This window comes from Aspergillus sydowii (assembly GCF_001890705.1).
Source record: "Aspergillus sydowii CBS 593.65 unplaced genomic scaffold ASPSYscaffold_5, whole genome shotgun sequence".
Classification (NCBI taxonomy): domain Eukaryota; kingdom Fungi; phylum Ascomycota; class Eurotiomycetes; order Eurotiales; family Aspergillaceae; genus Aspergillus; species Aspergillus sydowii.
Window position 1 is genome coordinate 83288 of NW_024467863.1, and position 21216 is coordinate 104503.

General features: G+C 50.2%; 6 protein-coding genes across 6 annotated transcripts; 1 reads left to right on the forward strand and 5 right to left on the reverse strand.

The window, feature by feature from the left end:
• Nucleotides 1-1053: 1053 nt before the first annotated feature.
• ASPSYDRAFT_152099 (ankyrin repeat domain-containing DHHC palmitoyltransferase family protein) lies at nt 1054-3553 on the reverse strand (the record flags this gene model as incomplete). Its single annotated transcript, XM_040842160.1, has 6 exons — nt 1054-1697; nt 1749-1861; nt 1914-2178; nt 2237-2309; nt 2365-3168; nt 3242-3553. 6 exons carry the CDS (start codon nt 3551-3553, stop codon nt 1054-1056), a joined length of 2211 nt encoding a protein of 736 aa, XP_040702232.1.
• Nucleotides 3554-4353: 800 nt separating this feature from the next.
• ASPSYDRAFT_57735 (putative cyclin-dependent protein kinase complex component) lies at nt 4354-7189 on the reverse strand (the record flags this gene model as incomplete). Its single annotated transcript, XM_040849421.1, has 3 exons — nt 4354-5019; nt 5472-5476; nt 6091-7189. The coding sequence occupies 3 exons, from the start codon at nt 7187-7189 to the stop codon at nt 4354-4356; spliced, it is 1770 nt and encodes a 589-aa protein (XP_040702233.1).
• Nucleotides 7190-8964: 1775 nt separating this feature from the next.
• On the reverse strand, nt 8965-11089 carry ASPSYDRAFT_944182 (uncharacterized protein). Its single transcript, XM_040852964.1, has 4 exons — nt 10654-11089; nt 10288-10573; nt 9755-10237; nt 8965-9704 (listed from the first exon to the last, which is right to left on the reverse strand). Exons 1-4 carry the CDS (start codon nt 10821-10823, stop codon nt 9087-9089), a joined length of 1557 nt encoding a protein of 518 aa, XP_040702234.1. The 5' UTR covers nt 10824-11089; the 3' UTR covers nt 8965-9086.
• A 3975-nt stretch (nt 11090-15064) lies between these two features.
• Nucleotides 15065-15439, forward strand: ASPSYDRAFT_152263 (cytochrome b5-like heme/steroid binding domain-containing protein; the record flags this gene model as incomplete). The annotated part of the gene is made up of 2 exons (XM_040842174.1): nt 15065-15241; nt 15362-15439. The coding sequence occupies 2 exons, from the start codon at nt 15065-15067 to the stop codon at nt 15437-15439; spliced, it is 255 nt and encodes an 84-aa protein (XP_040702235.1).
• Nucleotides 15440-15786: 347 nt separating this feature from the next.
• Nucleotides 15787-19678, reverse strand: ASPSYDRAFT_89183 (putative nuclear migration protein; the record flags this gene model as incomplete). Its single annotated transcript, XM_040852124.1, has 2 exons — nt 15787-16637; nt 16687-19678. 2 exons carry the CDS (start codon nt 19676-19678, stop codon nt 15787-15789), a joined length of 3843 nt encoding a protein of 1280 aa, XP_040702236.1.
• A 217-nt stretch (nt 19679-19895) lies between these two features.
• ASPSYDRAFT_944929 (uncharacterized protein) lies at nt 19896-20800 on the reverse strand. The gene is made up of 2 exons (XM_040852974.1): nt 19991-20800; nt 19896-19911 (listed from the first exon to the last, which is right to left on the reverse strand). Exon 1 carries the CDS (start codon nt 20604-20606, stop codon nt 20193-20195), a length of 414 nt encoding a protein of 137 aa, XP_040702237.1. The 5' UTR covers nt 20607-20800; the 3' UTR covers nt 19896-19911; nt 19991-20192.
• Between the last annotated feature and the right edge of the window lie 416 nt (nt 20801-21216).

Consider the following 21216-nt stretch of genomic DNA (forward strand, 5'->3'; position numbering starts at 1 on the left):
CTAATCAATCTAATCAACCGTCTCCACCTTTGGCAGACTTATGATGCCGTGAAGAGCCTATCCGTGTGTTCTTTCAGCGACGGGGGTAAAAAAAAATATAAAGTAAAATAATAAAAATTGAAATAAATACGGGCATATATGGATGCATGGCCGTGCGTGGGGTCTGTCTCCAACGCTTCTTTGTACGATGTAGGAAACAGACTGCGGCTCGAACGATTCTCAGATGCTCGGAGAAAATTCTTAATCTGCTTCGACTAGACTACGTACCAGGATCCTCCCACAGGAGCGTTCGAACGTTATACCCATGATTCTTCACCTCAACAAGTTTCCTGGGCCTGAACAGTCGTTTAGGTTTCCGCCTCCCACGGCCAAGTCCCAAGACTCACTCTGAAGAGTCGGAAAGTTTGACCATGCGGATTCGCTAACCAGACAACGAACCGCGTGGCCCCATCCGGGGTCTCAAAAACGCAACATCAAACGCCCTTTCTAGCCGAGATAAGATGCTAGTGTGGGATTTGAGTTCCAGTTCCACTTGGAATGCGGCGCTAAATCGGTAAAGAGCGACTCTCGCGGGTGCAGCTGAGACATGGAAACTTATTATTAGCTTATTAAGTACGTATTGAAACACAGGGTGCAATGGAACTGAAAATTTACGGCGGATGTGCGATATCGGATCTTCGGTTCTTCTGTAATGATAAATCGTCGACTCTTCCATGAATTTTTTTTTTACAGGTTCCAAGCCGTGTATTTTTCATTTACCCAGCGGATTCTTCAACAGGGAAGTGTCGGCCTGTCTCCCGGGTGGTTCTGCTACGTACTTCGAGTTAGCTGACTCGGTGTGCAACAATCCTGGGAAAAATATACTAATACTACATTATCGTGGATGGTTAATTAATCATGATTCGCAGTATATACAGGCGAATGGGAACGTTGAAACTGTATATGCAACATTATACAAAGAACAACCCCTCCGCATTACCCAACAGACGTAATATTATATCCCCCTTAGGACTCGCTTTTTTCGTCAATTAAAGCATCTAGTGCAAATCCGGTTTACACGACGTCGTCTTCGTATGCCACGCTTCGGTAGTCGCCACTACCGTGCATTCTTGATGGAGACTCATACATCCGGTTATAGTTAACAATTTCACCACCAAGCATTGCGGAGCCGGGTTCTCGCTTCCCGAAATAAGGTGCTGGATCACACCAGAAGTCTCGGCAGTTGGTGGCGATGCCGCGTGAGAAAGGATTCTTTGGCCGTGCAGCGCGGGGACCATCTCGAAGGCCCTCGCGTGCGGTTGCAAAGAACGTATCGAACCCGAGCAGAGATGACCATTGTTTTAAGCAGCCGCCTCGGTGACGATGTCCCCCTTGGCCCAATGCAGGATTCGGGCCTTGACCAGAAGCTGAAAGACCGGCGGCGTCGAGTGAGGTCGTGCCCGCTGCAACCGCAGAAGCGAAAGCCCGCGAGCTGGGATAGCTTCGGTCCATCGAGTGACCTCTCATGTTTTCGTACGTTGTCTGGTTTCGAGAGACCTGAACCAGCTGAACAGCGCCAAGCATAGTAATCCAGACCAGCTGGACAGCTATCCAAATATCAAGGAGAAGAGTGAAGGTATCGCGAAGCACAAAGTCACATATCTGGTCATTCAGGACGCTGCACTTCGGTTCCGCGGGCGCTGGTAGCCCGTTGATGTCTTACCCATGTTAGTGTCTTTCTCAAGTCGTCGGGAACGATGTGTACTCACAATTGAACGTCAAATGCAGGAATAAGATAATACCAACTTCCAAACAGATAATGTACAAAACAAACTGCCGCAAGTTGTTGGTACCGACGCAGTTATCAATCCAGGGGCAGTGACTGCATGAATTAGCCTTTAAAATTGGGGCAGGATTGGCCTTGCAAGTCTTACTGGTCATGTTTTGCGACGCAACGGGCGCAGCGCTTGCAGTGTTTGCTACGAAGGGGTCTTCGAATCATGCAGTAGACGCAGAAGTTCTCTTCGTCAAACTTCCACTCATCAAACAGTTCGCCGATCACCGATTTTTGCTGGTTCCTGCTGCCAAGCTTCGGTACATACCCTGGATCCGCAACCATTGAGTAGAAGTAGAAGTACGTCGTCAACGAGGAGAATATAGCGAAACCTAAGTTCAAAAAGGGATGCGTGGAGTATGTTGCTGCAGTTTCGTATATTAGTACAGCACGCGAGACATTAAGTTGTGGACAAGTCCTTACCTGGCAAAACATAGAGCAAATATCTGATAAATACCCAAAATAACGAGCCCGCGAAAACACCGGCCAAGAATGGCTAAAAAAAGTCATCAGCACATTACGATGGCTTCGGAAGACATACTTGTTCTTACCGTTTTTTGAATGAACCGATATTCAGTAGGACCCTGGCTGGCAGCCTTCTTGGCCACCCATTGCAGCCCAAATACTGCCACAATAGCAATGGGGATGGCGAAATAGATTACCATGTGACTGAGGATCCATACGACCACAAAAATCAGAACGAACGGCCAAAGGAAGAAGAATTTAGACATGATGCTCTTGTCCCTCACGTAGGGGGCTAAACCCAAGGGGAGAACCTTCCGATTCCCCTCCACATCGTAGCCACACTCGTTCAGGGCACGGAACCAGACATGCCTTGTATTCATTTCCTGTGCTACTAGGGCCGGCGTCTTCCCGTCCGTTGTCGTTGCAAATCGATCGGCACCATATTCGAGGATTTTCAGAACACAGGGCAGAGATCCCTTGACAAGGGCCCAGTGGAGAGGTGCCAGCCCACCGTCATCAACAGCGTTTGGGTTGGCGCCCCAACGCAAAAACAGATCCACGCACGCCGGATATCCTTTATAAGCCGCCCACATCAACCCCGTATGACCCTGCTGGTCGACAACATCAACCGGTATCTCCTGGTGGAGGAGCAATACGAGTAAGAACGCGTTTCCGTCGATCGTTGCGAGGTGGAGGATATTATAGCCTTGGACGTCAGTAAGAAGTGGATCAGCTCCGTTCTGAAGCAACAAATGCACAATATAATAGTGGCACCGCTGAGCTGCCCACATCGCAGGTGTGGCGACTGAATCTCCTCCTTTTGCGTTTACATCGGCTCCGGACTCAAGTAGGAACTTGCACATCGCATATTGATTGTTGATCGCGGCCCACTAGCCGTAAAGTTCATGGGTTAGCATGGTTATTCCTCATATGAATTGCAGTCCTCTAAAGATTCAGACGCACATGTAAGGGGGTAATTCCCTCCTCATCCGTGTGGTTCGCAGTGAACTTTTTCTCCTCAAACAGCTTTTTCATAACAGAAACCTCACCGATTCGAGCAATCTGCATGATATCTTCACCCAGCGGGATTGACCGCGCAGGGCTTCGTTCCGTATTCATGTTTTTTAGCTCAACTGATATATCATCTGTAGCGACTTTCGGGGGAGTCGCGGCGCTTTTGCCAGAGGGCGCGGACGGCGGACTTGAGCCGAAGGCAGTAGAACTGTTGTTGCTGCTGCCGGCCTGAGGCCCGGACGAGGAACCCCCAGACGACATAATCTGTCTATTCTTCTCCGGCTAGGAAATTCGACGGGATAACGGGAGTAAATAGAAAATTGGGCGAAGAAAGTCGGGAACCGCGGAGCCGAGACGTGACACGATACGAGTTCGGGGAGGCGCTATGCGGACTCAAAGAAGCAATCCGGAGGTCATAAACAACCAAAAAGACAATGACTGCCGATATTCAATGATGTCGTCAAATTAAAGAGGATTAAAGGAAAACTGAGAAGAAAACGAGGCCGTATAATAAAGGGGGAAAAAGACTCGGGGCTGAACAAATTACTTGGTTGTCAACGAGGGAGACGAGAGGCTGCGGACACGAAAACTGTCCAGCCAGAGGACGATCACTTTTTTGCGCCTCAGGGACTTTTAGCAACAACGCTGACGAAGGGACGAATGGCACCTCAAATACAACTTTTTACCATTTGCAAGTTACAAATCCATTCTTCTTGAGTTTGGTGTAATTATGGTTTTCCGATTGAACGGCCATGGGCAAACACACCGAAGTCACCTATTACTCAGCCGTTTATACGCTGTAGTTAACTATCAATCACTCGCCATACTAGGCAACCGCGTTGTTTTCGTATTCAAACCCTCGCTTATTGTAAAAACGTTTTAGTGCTATTGAAAGTACACAAGGGGTATCTAGAAGAATAAAGATAAACAAAATAAAAGATTGAACGTTACGAGCGCAACGCCAGATCATGTGTCGACTGGTTCTTCCTTAGTGAGATTCGGTCTCACCTTCCAGATGTTATGCCAACAGCGAAATCGCCAAAAAAAAAAAAGGTTCAAGGTTAAGTGTCCAGATTGGGCGAGGACGAGTGTGTCATGTGCCATTGTAGAACCATTGCCTGCTCAGCTAGCATTTGTTTGTCGACACGTAGTTCGAAATCTGCGAGAAAACAGAAACTGATTTCCAGTCGAGTGAGTTCCCAGTCTGACACTCCTCCAACTTTAGCAACCCGGCCATGCGAATAGCTGAGGTCCTCAAGCGTCTTCATCGCTACGCGCAGACCAGCGAGTACCAGGCGATGAATATTCTTCCGGTTCACCGCTATGACTCGGTCGACGTTTGCTATTCTAGTGATGAATAGGCTTGCGGCAAGATACACCCCTGTGGACAATGGACAGTAGCGATGAAGTCGCGAGAGATATTCCCTTAGAGTTATCGGTGGTTCTCGCTTCGAGACGAAACGCCTAGACAGGACGGACTGTTGGATGCGATCGCGACCGTCACCGTAGACATGCAATTCGGGCGCCTGTGTTGGCGTCTCCTCAGGACCCTGATAGGAATCGCCGTCCTGAGGGCCTAGCATGCTAACTGTTTGCATTGCTGCGAGTTTGTCCATACAGACGCACAAGAGTTCCAAGGCCTGCTCTGGTTTGATATCGAACACGTCCGGGCAGTTGAAGTTCGTGTCATTTCCCGCTTCTTTGGGCAGGTATAATAGCCCGTTCGTCTGTTTTATGTTTGTATCATTGACCAGGGATCCACCCCCAGCGGCACAAACGTTCATCACGACGGATCGCAATTGCTTGAGAGAATAAAAATAGCGCCGCGACTCGTACGCCTATACTGATAGATGTACCGCGGTATCGTAGATGATAAGCGCATGGTCGGACTTCGCCCGGATTGTGATATCGCCAACCTATCGTATATCAAACCGAAACGATAACAGGTGAGGGTTGACTGAGGTGAATGGTAAGGGAGAGGCCGAGAGAGTCGGGGCGAGGCGAAAGACAAGGGATGAGAATGATTGCGATGAGAAGAATCAATCCACCAGCAGGATATTAGTAAGTTGTGAGTATTCTGCTTAAGAGTTTTGAGCTTTTAGTTCGAGGCCAACCGTAGTAGTACATTTGAATAAAGCACCTCGTTCACAATGAGGCCGCTTAGCACATGAACACCTACCTGCTCTGAAGCGATGACTTAGGGAGAAGCACACGAATGGCGTTCACGATCGATGCAAATTGGTATACTGCAGAAAGTTGTCGCCTCACTCATAGGGTTCATTATAAATCTTTAACGGGTATTAGTTGGTGGAATCATCATGGAAACCTTGACCCTCCGTCCAGGCGAAGCCCTGGTGGAGTGGTGGGCATGAGATGATCGGGCACTATTTCAGCCGACAGTTTAGCCAATTTTGACTTTGATGATGACCGCGGTCTCCTCCCTCTGGAGTTGGCGCCAATTGCTTCACAGCCTTCCTGTGTCGGGGAATATTAAAGAGAAGGGGAAAAAAGAAAAAAAAAAAAAAAGGCTACAGAGATAACGCCTTTATCACGCATAAATGTTTCACTTCATAAAACCGAGCCCAGCTATAGTCTTCGAAACGGGAACGCTCTGACGAAACTCCATTCCTCTCGAACGCCGCCTTTGGTGTATATTCTCCACCAAAACAAAATAAATTCGCTAAATGATATGTTACACGAGTCCCAGCCTCTGAAATAAAAATTTCCAATGTGTTTGGAAATAATATCTGGGCTCCTTCATCGCCAGCGGCGGCCATGTCGTCGAGACAGAAGATAACTGTCGTCGTCCGAGCTGAAGTCTATGTCGTCAAATCGATTCCTCCATCTTGAGCTTGAATGTGGTACAAAGTCGTAGAGATCCCTTACTTGATCTCTTCTTCGCCGAGCTGCGGCGTAGATGCGATCACTTGCTTCGGAGAGTTCGCGGTCCCCATCTTGGATAATCCGAGGCCGAAGACGAGGTCTTTCAGATGGTCTTGACCTGAGTGTTTCTCTATCGATTATCCGGTATGCCGTCGTTTTCTCTGGCGACAAACGCCTGACACTAGACCTGCCATCAACATCAATTGGGATTCTCCGCTCCTGGATACGGCGGCGTATATTTTCTCTTTTGTCGCTATCGCATTCAGGCTGGTGATGCTCATTGCGCTTTGGGGACCGGCTTCCATACTCTTCATAATGGATGTCTTCCGCGAACCGGACTCGCCGTCTTCCCGAACTTCTCTCCCGTCCTTTTCTTTGCTCTGGAGACTGGTGGATCTCAACAGGGTGTTGTTTCCGTTTGACCGGCTCACGCTCAACAACTGGCGTCCTCTCGCGTGGTGGTCTGGCGCCGTTAGGTCGTTCCAGTGACCTGGGTCTCCGTGGGATCTCATCGACGATCACGGTAGTGTTTTCTTCTCTTTCCAAGGGTCGAGGGGATGGCCTTCTTGAAGAGGACCTTCGCGGCGAGACACAACGAATCTCAGGTGATGGGGATCTTGGTCTCTCACTTTTTGGCCAAGCGTATCTTATTTCCGGGGCGGGATCGACGACAAAGGGGCGGGCAGATCTAGCACGGCCTCCTGATGATTCAGGTTCGAAATTATCTCTAACCGGTGCCACTCGCCTGGCATATGGCAAGCGCATCTTGAAGGGTTGGCTCCGGACAGGCGATAAATCTCGCTTCCACAGTGTGTTGAGGCTTGTTTTAGGTCGCAGTGGCTCCCGTGGTTCGATTATGCGATGAGTTGGTGAGTATCGCTCCTCGCACCGGTTCCGCTGAGCATGGCGCCTGTAATAGTATTCTTCTCGGTCGAAGGTCTTTGGACGCTTTAGTGTCCCCCCACCGTCCCTGGACACGTATCTGCGAATGACCTTTCTTGTTCGAATCTCCATTGGGGGGTACATGTTAGCAAAGGTATCTCAATGAGGCTCATCCCGCTTTTCTAGCAACTTCTTGATGCAATGCGAACCACAGTACAGCCCCGGCAGCAGACGAGTATATATTTAACAGGCGGACGCGCAGACGCTCTGGGTATGTATGATGATTTCGAGTACAAATATAGGTGAATGAATGTTTGATGGGGTCAGAGTATACTCGTTCTGAAACGAGATCGATCTCCAGACAAAGGGCTAACAACAAGAGCAAAACACAAAGGCACCACATAATAGCAGCTAACAAAGAAGAGGGATACCTTGGGATGTTTCACCTGCGACGATAGTAAGTCTTCTTCAAGACGTTGTCATGAACGAAGAACATGTGGTCGACGTCATGGGTTCAAAGACGAGCGCCTGATTCGGTATCAGAATACGGGCCGACTCATGAGTGCTCCGGCTAGGGGTTTCTTTCTATGCTATATATAAAATATTCACATAGAGTGAACAAGGTCGCTTTGATATTTGACTGAGGAGACAATTTCAAAAGATCTCGGGAGGCCAAAAGAAAAGCCTTACGAGATGAAGTCCCGGCCGGGAGTGTGAGATGGGATGGATTGGATGGATGGAGCGAGACCTGTCCCGAAGCAGCAAATAATAACTCTCAGGGGCCGTATCGGGTACCTGCCTAACTTCATATACCACTGCAGCCTAGATAGCCATGCATTATATCAATTCCACTAGATCTAACGAGGCTGAAGAGAAGAGGGGAAAGCCTAACACATACTACTAGCAAGTGTTGGAAAACAGCCCGAGATCGCACAGCCCACCACCTCAGCAATGTCCAGTTACGTAGTTAGCTGTGGTGCCATCCTTACCGGCTTTCCATGAGATTCCTCGACCACAGCTGCTTCTACGGTCACTAGACTCGATTCCGTTATGGCTCTCCAAGTCAGCCGGGCGGGTTTCGCAAACACCAGGCGGGACAAGGAGCAGGTGACTTTATAATGAAGACCGAACCACGCGGTTCTGAATGCGGATAGCAGATATTGATTCCTGGAGGCTACAACAGTGTGCTATTATTACGATTTCTAGTTTATTTTATGTTTATTTCAAGGTGAAAATGCGGGTTCGGCTTCATACGAGGTGATCAGGGCAACGAAGGAATCGGTGACTGGGATGGAGGGTGGCGACAGGAGATACCTAGCGGGACAGGCCGACATTCCGGGGAGCTTCTCGGACTCACGTCATCCCTATGGATGCAGTTGCAAACCTAATATTTTGATGTTCGCTTGGCCAGGTGCCGGAAGAACTGCGCATGTAGTTGCTGGGTGATTGGATCTTGTGGTCTTTAATAGGATGTGGCGGTGCCATTGGTGGCTGTGCTGTCAACTACGGAGTAGGTATGATTTAGAGTGATTTCCAGGCACGAGGCCAGCCATATTGCATTGTTCTGGAGCGGTAACAAATGTCCTTGCACAAGGGTTGTTCATATGAGCCAAAATATATACCAATATTTCCTTTCTGCATTGTCTCCCACCGGCGCACGCTGTTTGCATATATCCTTACTCCTAACTCCAGAAGCCAAAGCCCACAGTTGGGTGACGGAGCCGCAGGTTAAAGTTTTTTGGGAGACAAAGGCGCAGGTTGTCGAGTGGTCACTTCCATTATTCATGTTTGCTGCCCATATGGCGCGGCACTAGCCACAATTAAATCGGCGAATGGTTCGCACGTGTGGCGCGTTGGCCTTTCAAGGAGCGTAAGCATGGCAGATACACGCAGGTACTGATTTGATAAGCATCGGTCTAAATTTGCATTGGCGGCTACTTGCGCCGTGTTGTAAGAATGCCAGGCTTGGGTGTAAACCGCAGATCTCAGCTGGAAAAAACAAGGCACCCGACATCCTGAGACAGTGCCGCTACCCCCACTTCTCGAGGAACTTTTCCTGGTTCTTGTCCCGTTGATAAACAACATCCTGGTTGAGATTCTGAATGCCTTTCTGAATACGGCTTAGTTTTGACTCGAGCACCGAGAGGCTCCTCTCATGTTCCACACTTGATAGAGAGGCGGCGCATAGAGAGTCAGCTTCCAACGAAGAAAAAAGCAGCCTAATTGCCCGGTCTGTTGGAAGAAGCTCAGTCGCCAGGGGTGAATCACTGGCCATGGCATAACTGTGCATACCATCAAGCATGTGCTGTCTCTGTTGGGATAAAGACCGGATTCCTCCGTCGACTTCCTCGGCCCGGAAGACAGCCTCAGATGGTAGGCCTAGACGGCGCAAGAGCCCACCTAGTGCCTCCGATTCTGGAAAAGTGCCAGATCGTCTCCCAGGTTGGGACGCCACAGGTGTAGGTTGGGTAGAGAACCTTCTCATTGTTTCTCGCCTTGAACTGGTCGAGTCTAAGATCTGGTCACCGACCTCGGATCGATATTTCGAAGCAAGGGTTTCAACCGTCGCACAAAATGACTCCCAATCTTGCAGGGTTTCAATAAGGCTCTCTATATGTGCCGCCATATCTGTGACTGTTTCCAGAATCTGGGAAGTGTTAGGTTAACCTCAAGGCAGACATGGCGTAGGGGTCTCACCAAATCGAGTCTCTGATGGGATGCAATACGCAGCTGACCATGGTGATTCTGGAGTTGCCGGAGTATGGGCTCTACAAACTGTTGCTTGGTCGACATTTCGGCCAAGATGTCGATTTCTGGGTAGAGAGATTGCATTTCTTGCTCCAAGCCAACTACAGCCTCAACCTCTTTGTTCGTCGGGTCATCTGCGGAAGATTTACTGCTGCCGAGTATTCTCTCCAAATACAAGCGGTCAAGCCGGCAGTATATCTCTTCGGCGACATATTGAGCGAGGGCTGTGCTTAATGCTGACGTTCGCTTCATGATAGAGGCATCGCCATCAGAAGACTTTACTTCAGTCGCAAGAGCCTCAAGGTCCGACAGTAGCTTGTCGTTCTTTTTCAACTGCGTCGTCAAGGCAGAGAGTATCTTTTTCCCGTCCATCGTCGATTTCTCCGCCTCATTCTTCAGGTTGGCGTCGAATTCATGAGCCAACTCACTCAACTGGACATCCTTCTTAGCGACGGCTCATAATGTCAAGTAAAAGGTCAAACAATTACCGCAACAACCATATTCTGCCTTTCTGCGTCATGCTTTCGTCGTAACCTTTCCACCTCCCTGTTTTGTCTGGATCCCCGATTGTCGTCTCGCTTTTGCTGTCGGTTCAAAACTTCATACTGAGATGTCAGAATATCAGTTTGCTTCTGTATTTCAGCCGTAGATGTGTTCAGCACTCGAATTGCCCTTTGAAGGTCTCCATCGAGGAAAGGTCGCGTGGAATCGAAGTTCGCGTCGGCGAGAAGCGTGTGTAGAGTTCCCGAACCTTCGAGTATCGAATACCTATAAAAAAAAGTCATTACTATTAGCAATTTTAGTACCATTAGATATGGGTTCAAATGCGTCAGGAAAAGACAGCATACAGCTTCAATTCCTCTTGCGATAGAAGCGTGTCCGAGGTTAGATGCTCGTGCACCCATTCTGTATTCTTGACACCGCTGGCAATATCATGAAAAGCCGCTGCAATCTCGTCGCGTTTCGGATATATGTTTCTGTCCTTTAGTGCGGATATAACCACTTCTGAAGGGTCCATATTGTTGTTGTTATTGTATTGGGGATCTAGAAACGGGGAAATCTCCACAGTCGAGGCCCATTATTGAATGTGTCCTCGTTGAAAGATATCGGCGATGCTCGGCAGACTCGCTGCCCAACTCTAATTCACATATAAAATGGTTCCGTGCATAGCAAAGACCACCTGTACATCATTGTCGAAGCAGTGAGTGTGCCTGACGTTTGACAGAGGTCCTCTGCCACTACTCCCAAGGTAACAGAGCGTTTCTTGGCATCGGCTTCGAAGGCGGCGAGTTGCTCTCCGACTTGGTTTCAACTTCTTATTATCAGAGCGACGACCAATTTCTCGTTCCGCCCGGATCGGATGGTCATTTTTCATTCAAAGCCTGTTTACTGCATGACTGGCCATTCAAAAACACCATCTTATTCAGGGCGACGATGCCTGGTTACCACTGACAGTCATCGCTAAGTCCTCGAAGAATCACCACTACCCGCAGACTTCTTTACCTTAACCTTGTCACCACAACCGCCCTATTCATTGAAAAATAACACAATATGGACAACCGGACCTTTGTTTCGGACTCATTGCTCCGTCTGACGAATGCGTCGGACCCTACCGTTGTCGACTTCTTTCTCGCCACCGCGACCTCCGCGAAATCATCCTCCTCGCTTCAGGATAAGTTAGCGCCATTCTTAGATGGTGATGTGGGTGAGATCAGCGCATTCTGCTCTGAACTCTACAAGCGGGTTGGGAAGTCTACAACTAGCACAACTACCAGCGCTGGGACCAGCGGCGGGGGTCGAGACGCGAAAGCTAGCGCGGCGGGGAAAGAAAAGAAGAAATATCGCTTTTTGGATATGGATGAGATTGATGATGAGGGAGCAACTGCGAGTGCGAGTTCGTTGGGCCCAAGGAACGTTGAAGCTGAGAGGAAAGACAGGGGGAGGAAGAGGCGCGACAAATATCATGATGGGGATAGGGACAGTAAGAGCCGGAGTGGTCCCTCGGAGAAGGAGGAAAGCCGGAAGAGAGAGCGCGAACATAGTCGGGATCGGCATCGGTCGAAGAAGTTGAGACGACGTGATGTGGATGATTTCGAGGATCGATGGGGAGATGAGGAGGTTTTCGAAGAGGAAGAAATGCAAGATACTGGCGAGGAGCTCGAGGAATCACCGGCTAAGAGGACGAGGTTAGACGACGGGCGTGCCTCACCGCGGTCGAGGGAGAATTCGGCTGATTTGGACCCCGATCAGCGCGCAGAGCGGGACCGGGAACGGGATCTTGAAGAGCGTGATGCCCTCGCGAAACGACTGGCGAGCAAAGATGATAAACGGTCGAAGAAAATCGTTGAGGATCGGACAAAGGATAGTGAGGCTGCAAAACGACGGGCGTTGGCAGATGATTCTAAAGCTAGGGCGGCTGCTATGCCGGACCTGAGGCTGCGGTCGCGACAAGAGTATCTCAAAAAGCGAGAAACGGAACGCCTAGCTCTGCTAAGGAGACAAGTCGCAGAAGAGGCGCAGGAACTGCGTGAAAACCCGAATCTGACGCGGAGAGAGAAGGAGGAGTTTGCGCGCAATCGTGAGGTATTGCGAATCGCAGAGGAGCGGCTACGGATCGATGACCACCGCGACGGGTATATGATGCCAGAAGACTATATAACAGAGAAGGGGAAAATTGATCGGAAGAAAAAGGAGGACGCTCTTTACAAGCGCTACGTGGATCGCGATGAACTTGGCCAAGAGAAGTTCGTTACAGAGCATGAGGAATGGGAGCTGGAGCAGACAGCCAAGGCTAAGGCCCAGATCAATCGGGCAGAGTTCGTTGACGAAGGAGATTACGAATATGTTTTTGATGATACGCAGAAGATCAATTTCACCATGGACGCCCAGATGAAGGGCACACGCAAGACTATGACCCAGGAACAGCGCATGCTTCAAGAGAAACTTGACGAGGCCGAGAAGAAGGCCCAAAGCATCGAGGACACCCGGAAAAAACTTCCCATATACCAATTCCGAGACCAAATCATTCAAGCAGTTGAAGATCACCAGGTTCTCATCATTGTTGGAGAAACTGGATCCGGAAAGACGACTCAGCTTCCGCAATATCTCCATGAAGCAGGGTATACCAAGAACGGAATGAAGGTTGGCTGTACGCAACCACGACGAGTTGCAGCTATGAGTGTTGCATCACGCGTTGCAGAAGAGATGGGTGTGAAGATAGGCAACGAGGTCGGCTATTCTATTCGATTTGAGGACAACACGAGCGACAAAACGGTACTGAAATATATGACGGATGGCATGCTGCTGCGTGAGCTCCTCACGGAGCCGGATTTAGGGCAGTATTCAGCTCTAATGATTGATGAGGCACACGAACGTACAGTGCCAACAGATATTGCTTGCGGTCTTCTAAAAGATATTGCCAAGGCGCGGCCAGATCTAAAATTGCTGATCTCTTCTGCAACCATGGATGCGCAGAAGTTCCAAAGCTATTTCGATAATGCTCCTATCTTCAATATCCCTGGGCGCATGTACAATGTCGACATTCACTACACGCAGCAGCCAGAGGCTAACTACCTCGCTGCTGCCATTACGACAGTATTCCAAATTCACGTTTCCCAAGGCCCGGGAGATGTTCTTGTCTTTTTCACCGGCCAGGAAGAAATCGAGGCAGCCGAGCAAAGTTTACAAGAAACAGCAAGGAAGCTTGGAAACAAAATACCAGAAATGATTATATGTCCAATTTACGCTAATCTACCGTCCGATATGCAAGCTAAGATCTTCGAACCAACGCCCCCCAAAGCCCGCAAGGTCGTGTTAGCTACCAATATTGCGGAGACAAGTTTAACAATTGACGGGATTGTTTACGTGATTGACCCTGGTTTTGTTAAGGAGAATGTCTTCAACCCCCGAACCGGCATGGAGAGTCTTGTGGTCACGCCCTGCTCGAGAGCATCAGCAAACCAACGAGCGGGTCGAGCAGGTCGAGTCGGGCCTGGAAAATGTTTCCGGTTATATACCAAATGGGCATACTATAACGAGCTAGAGGAGAGTACGACACCTGAAATTCAACGGACCAACCTAAGCAGCGTGATTTTGATGCTCAAGTCGCTTGGAATTGACCAACTTCTTGAGTTTGATTTCATGGATCCGCCGCCGGCGGAGACGATCATTCGGGCACTGGAACAGCTTTATGCGTTAGGAGCACTGAACGACCGCGGGGAGCTGACCAAGATTGGGCGACAAATGGCTGAATTCCCAACAGACCCGATGCTCGCCAAGGCAATCCTGGCTGCCGATAGTCAAGGCTGTGTGGAAGAGGTTCTCTCGATTGTCTCGATGCTGGGCGAAGCCAGTGCGCTTTTCTTCCGGCCAAAGGACAAGAAGATCCACGCAGACAGTGCACGGAATCGATTCACAGTCAAAGACGGCGGCGACCACCTAACGCTCCTCAACATCTGGAATCAATGGGTCGACTCCGATTTCAGCTACGTCTGGGCAAAAGAAAACTTCCTACAGCAACGTAGTCTTACTCGAGCGCGTGACGTGCGTGATCAGCTCGCGAAGCTCTGCGACCGCGTCGAGGTAACGGTCAGCTCCTGTGGCTCAAACAACCTCATTCCCATCCAAAAGTCCATCACTGCCGGCTTCTTCCCGAACGCAGCGCGTCTCCAGCGCGGTGGTGACAGTTACCGCACCATCAAAACAGGACAAACGGTATATTTACATCCGTCAAGCACTCTGTTCGAGGTGAACCCGCGATGGGTGATCTACTTTGAGTTGGTTCTCACAAGCAAAGAGTATATGCGTAGTAATATGCCCCTCCAGGCTGAATGGCTGGTGGAAGTCGCACCGCATTACTACAAGAAGAAGGACCTTGAGACGCTGGGCACCGAGCGGAAATCGAAGGGACAGGGGGCGGCAGGGGAAAAGAGCCGGGATTGATTAATTTCAAGTACTAGATGTTGTACAATATCAAAACATGCATCGTGCATAACTACCCAATTCCGTTCTATAGAGAAATATTCCGTTCATATGGCTCAACGGTCTCATGATCCAATCACAATCTCCGTAAATGTCATCGGCCGCGGCTCCGGAATCCCAAAGCCGAGGTACAGCTACTCCAGTCTGCCATCCCGCACCCCATCATCTCGGCCGAACTCCAGCTAAATACAACTGATTCTCGACAACGCAGCCTTCTCATCAATCCGCATACATCAGGTTAAACCTTCATCTACTGATATTGAAAAATAACAACCCAAAATGAGCAAGTCGTTCACTCCCGCCGACGTCGCATCCCACAACTCACCCGACAAGGGTCTCTACATCATCGTGGACAGCGCTGTCTACGACGTCACAAACTTCATCGATGAGCACCCCGGAGGAGCAAAGATTCTGAAGCGCGTTGCAGGAAAGGATGCTTCGAAGCAATTTTGGAAGGTACGTCCACTTTCTTTCTCTACTTCCCTTCGTTCGGTTTGTTTTCAATAGCCGACATGTTTCTTGGGGCGCACACGTGAGATGAACATGGGGCGCTGACTTGGTTTTACATGCTTGCAGTACCACAATGAAGGTGTCTTGAAGAAGTATTCGCCGAAGCTGAAGATTGGAGATGTTAAGGAGGGAGCGAAGCTGTAATGCTCTTTTTACATTTTCCGAAATACATATTGCTGGCTTGGTGATAAAGAATTGTGGAGAGGGATTTGTTACATTATACCATCGTCGAGTCAATTTTTTCGCCGTACTAGAGACGGAGGGCTCGCATACCGTGCCTGCCATGCGGTAGAGCCGTGGTTATTATTTCGCTTAAGCTCAGTCCAAGGTTATTACTGGAAATAAACTTTATATCTGTATTCATATAGATATTTTGGGTTCTATATACAGTCCCGAACAAATTCGCTTAGATGGTATCAATGTAAACACAACTCCGATATCAAATGATAATAGAATACAATGAAGATAGAACACGGGATTGCAAGCATAGTCTAGAATCCCCTGAATGGATCATCATGGCGATACTCGCTCTCCTCAAAGGGAGAGTCCAATTCCGGGTATCCCGTTCCCTGGCTCATACTCCAAGGAGTTGACGCTTTGCGCGTATGGCGCCGCGCGGGTCCAGGCCGGTAGCGGTTTGACTCCGTCTGGTCAATAAAAGCCTCCATGCGTACGGTGCCGATCGCATCGAAGAAGTTTCCCGTCCGGACACTATTCGTCTCCGAAGTACGATGGCTAAAGCTGCTCCGCACGCTGTTCAGCCCATGAGAGTTTGATGACGGCGGGCCCGTCGCATCAGGAGAGCTTCGCATTGATGGCATCGTATTCTGGCTAGAAAAACTGCGGATATTCGGGATCGGCATCCTCGGCGCCGTGTTGCTGCGTTTGCGCGAATGGTTTGAGAACCGCGGCACCGTCGGCGGATCAGCTGCATCTTCGGAGGCCCTCACCCCAACGTCAAGGTTGGCGGGAAGCTCAGGTACGGGTTCTGGGTGGTTATTGGTAAAGGACCTCTTGCCCTTAGGGAAGGGTCGCGGGCGACCCTTGGCAATTCGGATGGAATCGCGAATTGGATTACGGCGGAGAGCTGCTGTAGGTGTTGGGTTGGGGTACTCTTCCTTCGGTACTGGTAGTGCGGCGAGGTCTTGAACACCCATTGCCGAGTGGCTCAGAAACGATAACGCCGTCAACCAAACGTAGTGACGTTCGATGCTAGTGGCTGTGAACTTGAGTGCTCGTTGAGGGGTTAGGATCAGGATGGAACGATTAAATTGTGCCGGTCCATTGAATCCTTTAGGTAATGGGTTGTCGTCTTTAACATCGAGGACGGATTGAATGACCACTACTCAAATCAGTAATTGGCCGATCCCGCACAGACATTTGATACTTACATTTCCTACCACTCTTGCCAAGTAGCGCAGGCCCAGTGGTCGGTTGCTTGCTGCTCCACATGACGGCTCGTTCGTACGGCGCCACCCAGACCCATCGCTTATGCCTCACTCCGCTATTGGTAATGCTGGCAGATACCTCTTCGGCATTACGGCCTTCCCAGTTGTCCCTGTCTCCGCCAAACGATCTTCTCCGGCGGATGTACTTCCACATCCATTCTCCCACCATGGTTTGCGCAATGGCATCTACCACACTGGTTGGCTGAACCGACGTTGATGTTGACTCATGCCGCTCATGTACACGGTGCTGCGATGCACTTGGTCGGCGAACCTGTCGCCCGTGAGAGATTTGTTGATGCAGTGGTATCATGATATCGTCGAATGGTAGGGGAGTGTTCTGAGGACTATCCGCCGCATACGAAGAAATTGACATGGCGGGGGACGAGCGGGTGGTTGGCCGGTCCGTCTGGTCTGACTGAGACATTGTCGCCGCTGAGCGGACACGCCGCAGGGTAGGACGACGAACAATACCTGGCTTTGGGCGATCGGTGAAATTGCGCGATGGCGTAGGGCTCTGCCATCCATCACTTCCGGGTTGTGGAAATTTCCTAGAACTGAGTCGGATAGGGACAGGGAAGGGAGGTGCGACGCTAGAAGCATTGCTACCACTGCCACTGTCGATGCTTGGTTCGCTTGGGCTACGCATCCGCATCTTCTGATGCGTCGCTGCTCCGCTGGAGATCATTGCCGCTTTGCGTATATCTTGCTGCCGGGGCCCTAGAGCTCCGGAGCGTGACCAAGAGGACCCTGGCGGGCTGGGAAATAAATTTTCGGCTCCTCCCTCAAAGTGAGACTCGGAGTCGAGATCCTCAGTAAGATCCGGCAGCATGGCCTCCTCCAGACTGCGGCGGCGCTCGTTGGCAGAAACGAGCTTGCCCTTCCGCACCTTGTATGATGCGAATGGTCGATTAAGCAACTCATCATCGGTGAACACATCTCTAGTGGCCTCGGGCGACTCATCGTCGCTTGTTTGTTCGAAGCCGGCGAAAAGACTGCTTGACCGCAAAGGCCGCCTCAGGTTAAGCTTCGAGTCGCCTGACAATGGCCCGTTGTCATTATTGCCTGGGTAAGCTTGAACATGTTTAGGTTTACCTGGTGCTGTCGCATCGGTTGGCATTTCAACCACAGGAGGTGGCCGCATTCTCTCGCTCTTGACTGTCCTGGGAGGCGGAGCGTGGTATGGCTGAATATGGTGCTCTTGTGTAGCCGTGCTAAGGGGAAGATTCGGGATGGCAGACGGTAGCAGACTCGCTGGGAGTTTGACGGGTCGTTGATCAATACGGATGGGCTCCGTTTGGATACCAGTCGTTCGGGTATCCCTGACTGGTTCAAAGCTGGCCTGACATGAAACACTCTTGGTTTGAGGCGGCAGAACCACACTCCCTCGGGGAGAAGGCGGCTCAGATACAGGAGGATGAATTGCAATCATCGGAACCTCCATATGTACTGATTTTGCCGGGGTATGTGCAGGCTCGGGCTCATTGTCAGATTCTGTTCGGGAGTCTGTTTGCACAGAAGCCGAAACCATGGTAATCTCTATATCTGACGGTGCTTCGACTCTCGGCGTCCATGGCGGGGTAGGAAGATCATCGACTGTCTGGGACGAAGTTGACACCATATCCATGGCCAAAGTTGACGTGCTGCTGTCCTTTGCTTGGTATAATGATAGTTTCACGTCATTCACATCTTCCGTACCCTCTTCAATCGGCTTATCATGCGTTGGAGAGAGAACAGGCGATGGAGGCGGAGAGTATTGAACACCAGAATCGTGGTATTCAACGAGTGGTGTTTGAACAATAGGCGGCGATTCCTTGAGCTCCGAATGCTCTTCTGCTTTCACGGCATGGCCATCCACGCTCTCGTTGAGAGAGAGACCGAGTATCTTTCTCGCTTTGGCATCCATGCCCATCGTGTGAGACATTTGAGAATGGACAGAAGCAGGGCGCTCCTCGGGAAGTGCCTCGGGAGACTGAGTGTTCATTTCATCATCAAGGTCAAACTCATCGTCTTCGTCGAATGCAAGCTCATCTGCAAGGTTCGCCTGGGATCCTAGCATATTTGCAGCGCTCATAACCGAATAACGGCCATCATGGAACGCATTCTCATCGCTACCTGCACTACTCAGGCTTGTGAGGCTGGTCCTGCGACGCCCTGGACTGCTCGAGTATCTGCTTACTGAGTCACTGTCCTTTCCGGTAGATGCTTCTTTCATCGCATCCTGCCCATCGTTTGACATAGGCTCCCTGGAGCCGGAAGCTTGGGCAGCGGCAACTTCATTTAGAACAACTTTGAGACGACCCTCAACCACATGAATCTTTCGCTCCAAACTCCTGCGTTCACCATCCCAGACATCCTTATCACGAGTCCATAATTTCGTACTTCTTTCCAATTCTTCCTCTCGGCTTTTAGCCTTCTTTTGCGCCTGCTCGAGCTTCCTGCGAACTTCCGATATGCCATCAAGCGCGTCGTCCCTCTCTTTGGCTAACTCTGTGAGGGCCGATGAGCTACCGCCTTCCAACAGTTGTAATTGATGTTTTAGTGATCGTGACTCTCTCGAGTGTTTGGTCAGTCGTTCGCTTAATTCCTCATTCTCTGTTCGTGACTCGTCGAGGGTGTGTTCCAAAACATCGATAGCTTTCGTTTTGCTCTCTACATCTCGCCGTAATGCAAGAATCTCGGAGACAAGGGAGGCGTGCAATGTTGGTGTAAACCTTCGCGGATCCAATGGGGATATGACGTCTTCATCTACAACGTCGTCGAAATCGCTGCGCCCGTCGGGGGATGAGATGTTGTTTGGGAGGGAGACGGGCGATGATGTAGGGCCTGGTGAGGAATCTCCTCGTGCATGTGTGGAGGGAGGCCGCTTCGGGGTTGTAGAAGGTGTTGGAAATGCACTCGCAGCTGGCGGGCTTTGGTAGATAGCTTGCATTGCCATGATGTCTGCAACTATACCATTAGAGGTACACAACGCCTGGGTCAAGGCCCGCAGTGGTAGGTTCTCATGTAAATGCTCGAGTAAATTGTCGTGTTATCAAGCTTCCATTGACTCGGCATATGCTTCGTCTCGCCAATAATCGAAAAGAAAGCGCGTGGAAACAGCCGTGAAGCGAACGCAGAAGCTGACCAGCAGCGACGAGTATAAATTAGGGCTTTGTTGCTACTTCGATTCTGAGACATGCATTAGCCGATTGAGTTCGAGTCGAAACGCGGTAGGAGAGTCACAAGGGCATTCAGAGTTGGTACCTGCAGTTAGAACCGTGCACAGATCAATGCCTAGTTTGAAGACCCCCGACGTTTCGAGACTGGGAATTTGAACTGCCCCGTTGTTCTTCTTAGTGGGGGATTTTGAATCGCAAGACTCGGGTCACGGAGGGAGAAGTCGTGAGAACAGCAGGTGAGACAAAGAGCATAGAAATTAGAAGTAGAGAAATAAATGTACACGACGACAATCAACGAGTGGACGGTATCTGCGTGGCCCTAAGACCCTCACTTTGTCTATCGTCCAATCCCTCGCCTTTCACAGCAAGATCTGAGGAAAGAGGGGGGACAGTCAGATGCACGAAGTACGGAGTCGCCCGTTGTTGGTTCGCGTTAAGGACCAACTGAGCCTTGCGGCGACGGGCGAGCAGATGACATGATGGGCTCGGCATGACCATGCTAAGATTCTCGGGGAGCTCGTTACCTGCTAGCTTCGTCCAGGGGTGTTCGTTAGGGGATGGGGAAAAGCGAAGCCCACGGACTGGACTCGCAAGGGGCCACTCATTCCCCACTAGAGCTGTATGGTCTCCAGCCCGTCGCGCAGATGGCAAATTGAGGAAAGCTGACAAAAGTGATCTGCCAGATTTAGGGGCACTATTGGCCATGGCCACAGAATGCGAAGGAGTCGTTGTGCATGGGGAAATCCAGGGCCAATCAATCCGGACGAAAAGGGGGAGGGGAAAACAAGAACGGATCTGAAACTATCGCGAAATGAAGCAAAAAGGAGAAAAAGTCCGTGGGCGAAGAAAAGAGGCTAGCCAATTACCGCCGCGGAACCGGATATAAATAATAATAGCTCATTATAAAGGAAACGGCGCGACAATTCTAACAAGCATCGCCAACAGCTATTCGAAGTACGGGTTTAGTGCGTGAAAGAAGTTCACGTCAACCAGGCGTCGACTCCACTGGTTGTCTTCGGAAGATGAAAACCTCCTGAGGATCGAAGTTCAGTCAGATAAATTTCCTCGAAATCTGCAGATTCAGTGTTTGCGATTATTGGCGTTCTTCTAGCATAGAAATCTCCCTTAGGACTGAGGGCGAGAAGAAATGCCTCGGCCACGGAGTCTCAACCAGCATCGCACTTGACTGGAGATTATTCCGAGACAGCAACGCGGTCGTCCGACAGATGCGGAAAGGACGTGGAGGAACAAATTGCTTTGGCGCGATCGTCACTAGGCAATTTCCCAGAGAGCCCATGGTCCGTGTTTCACCTTG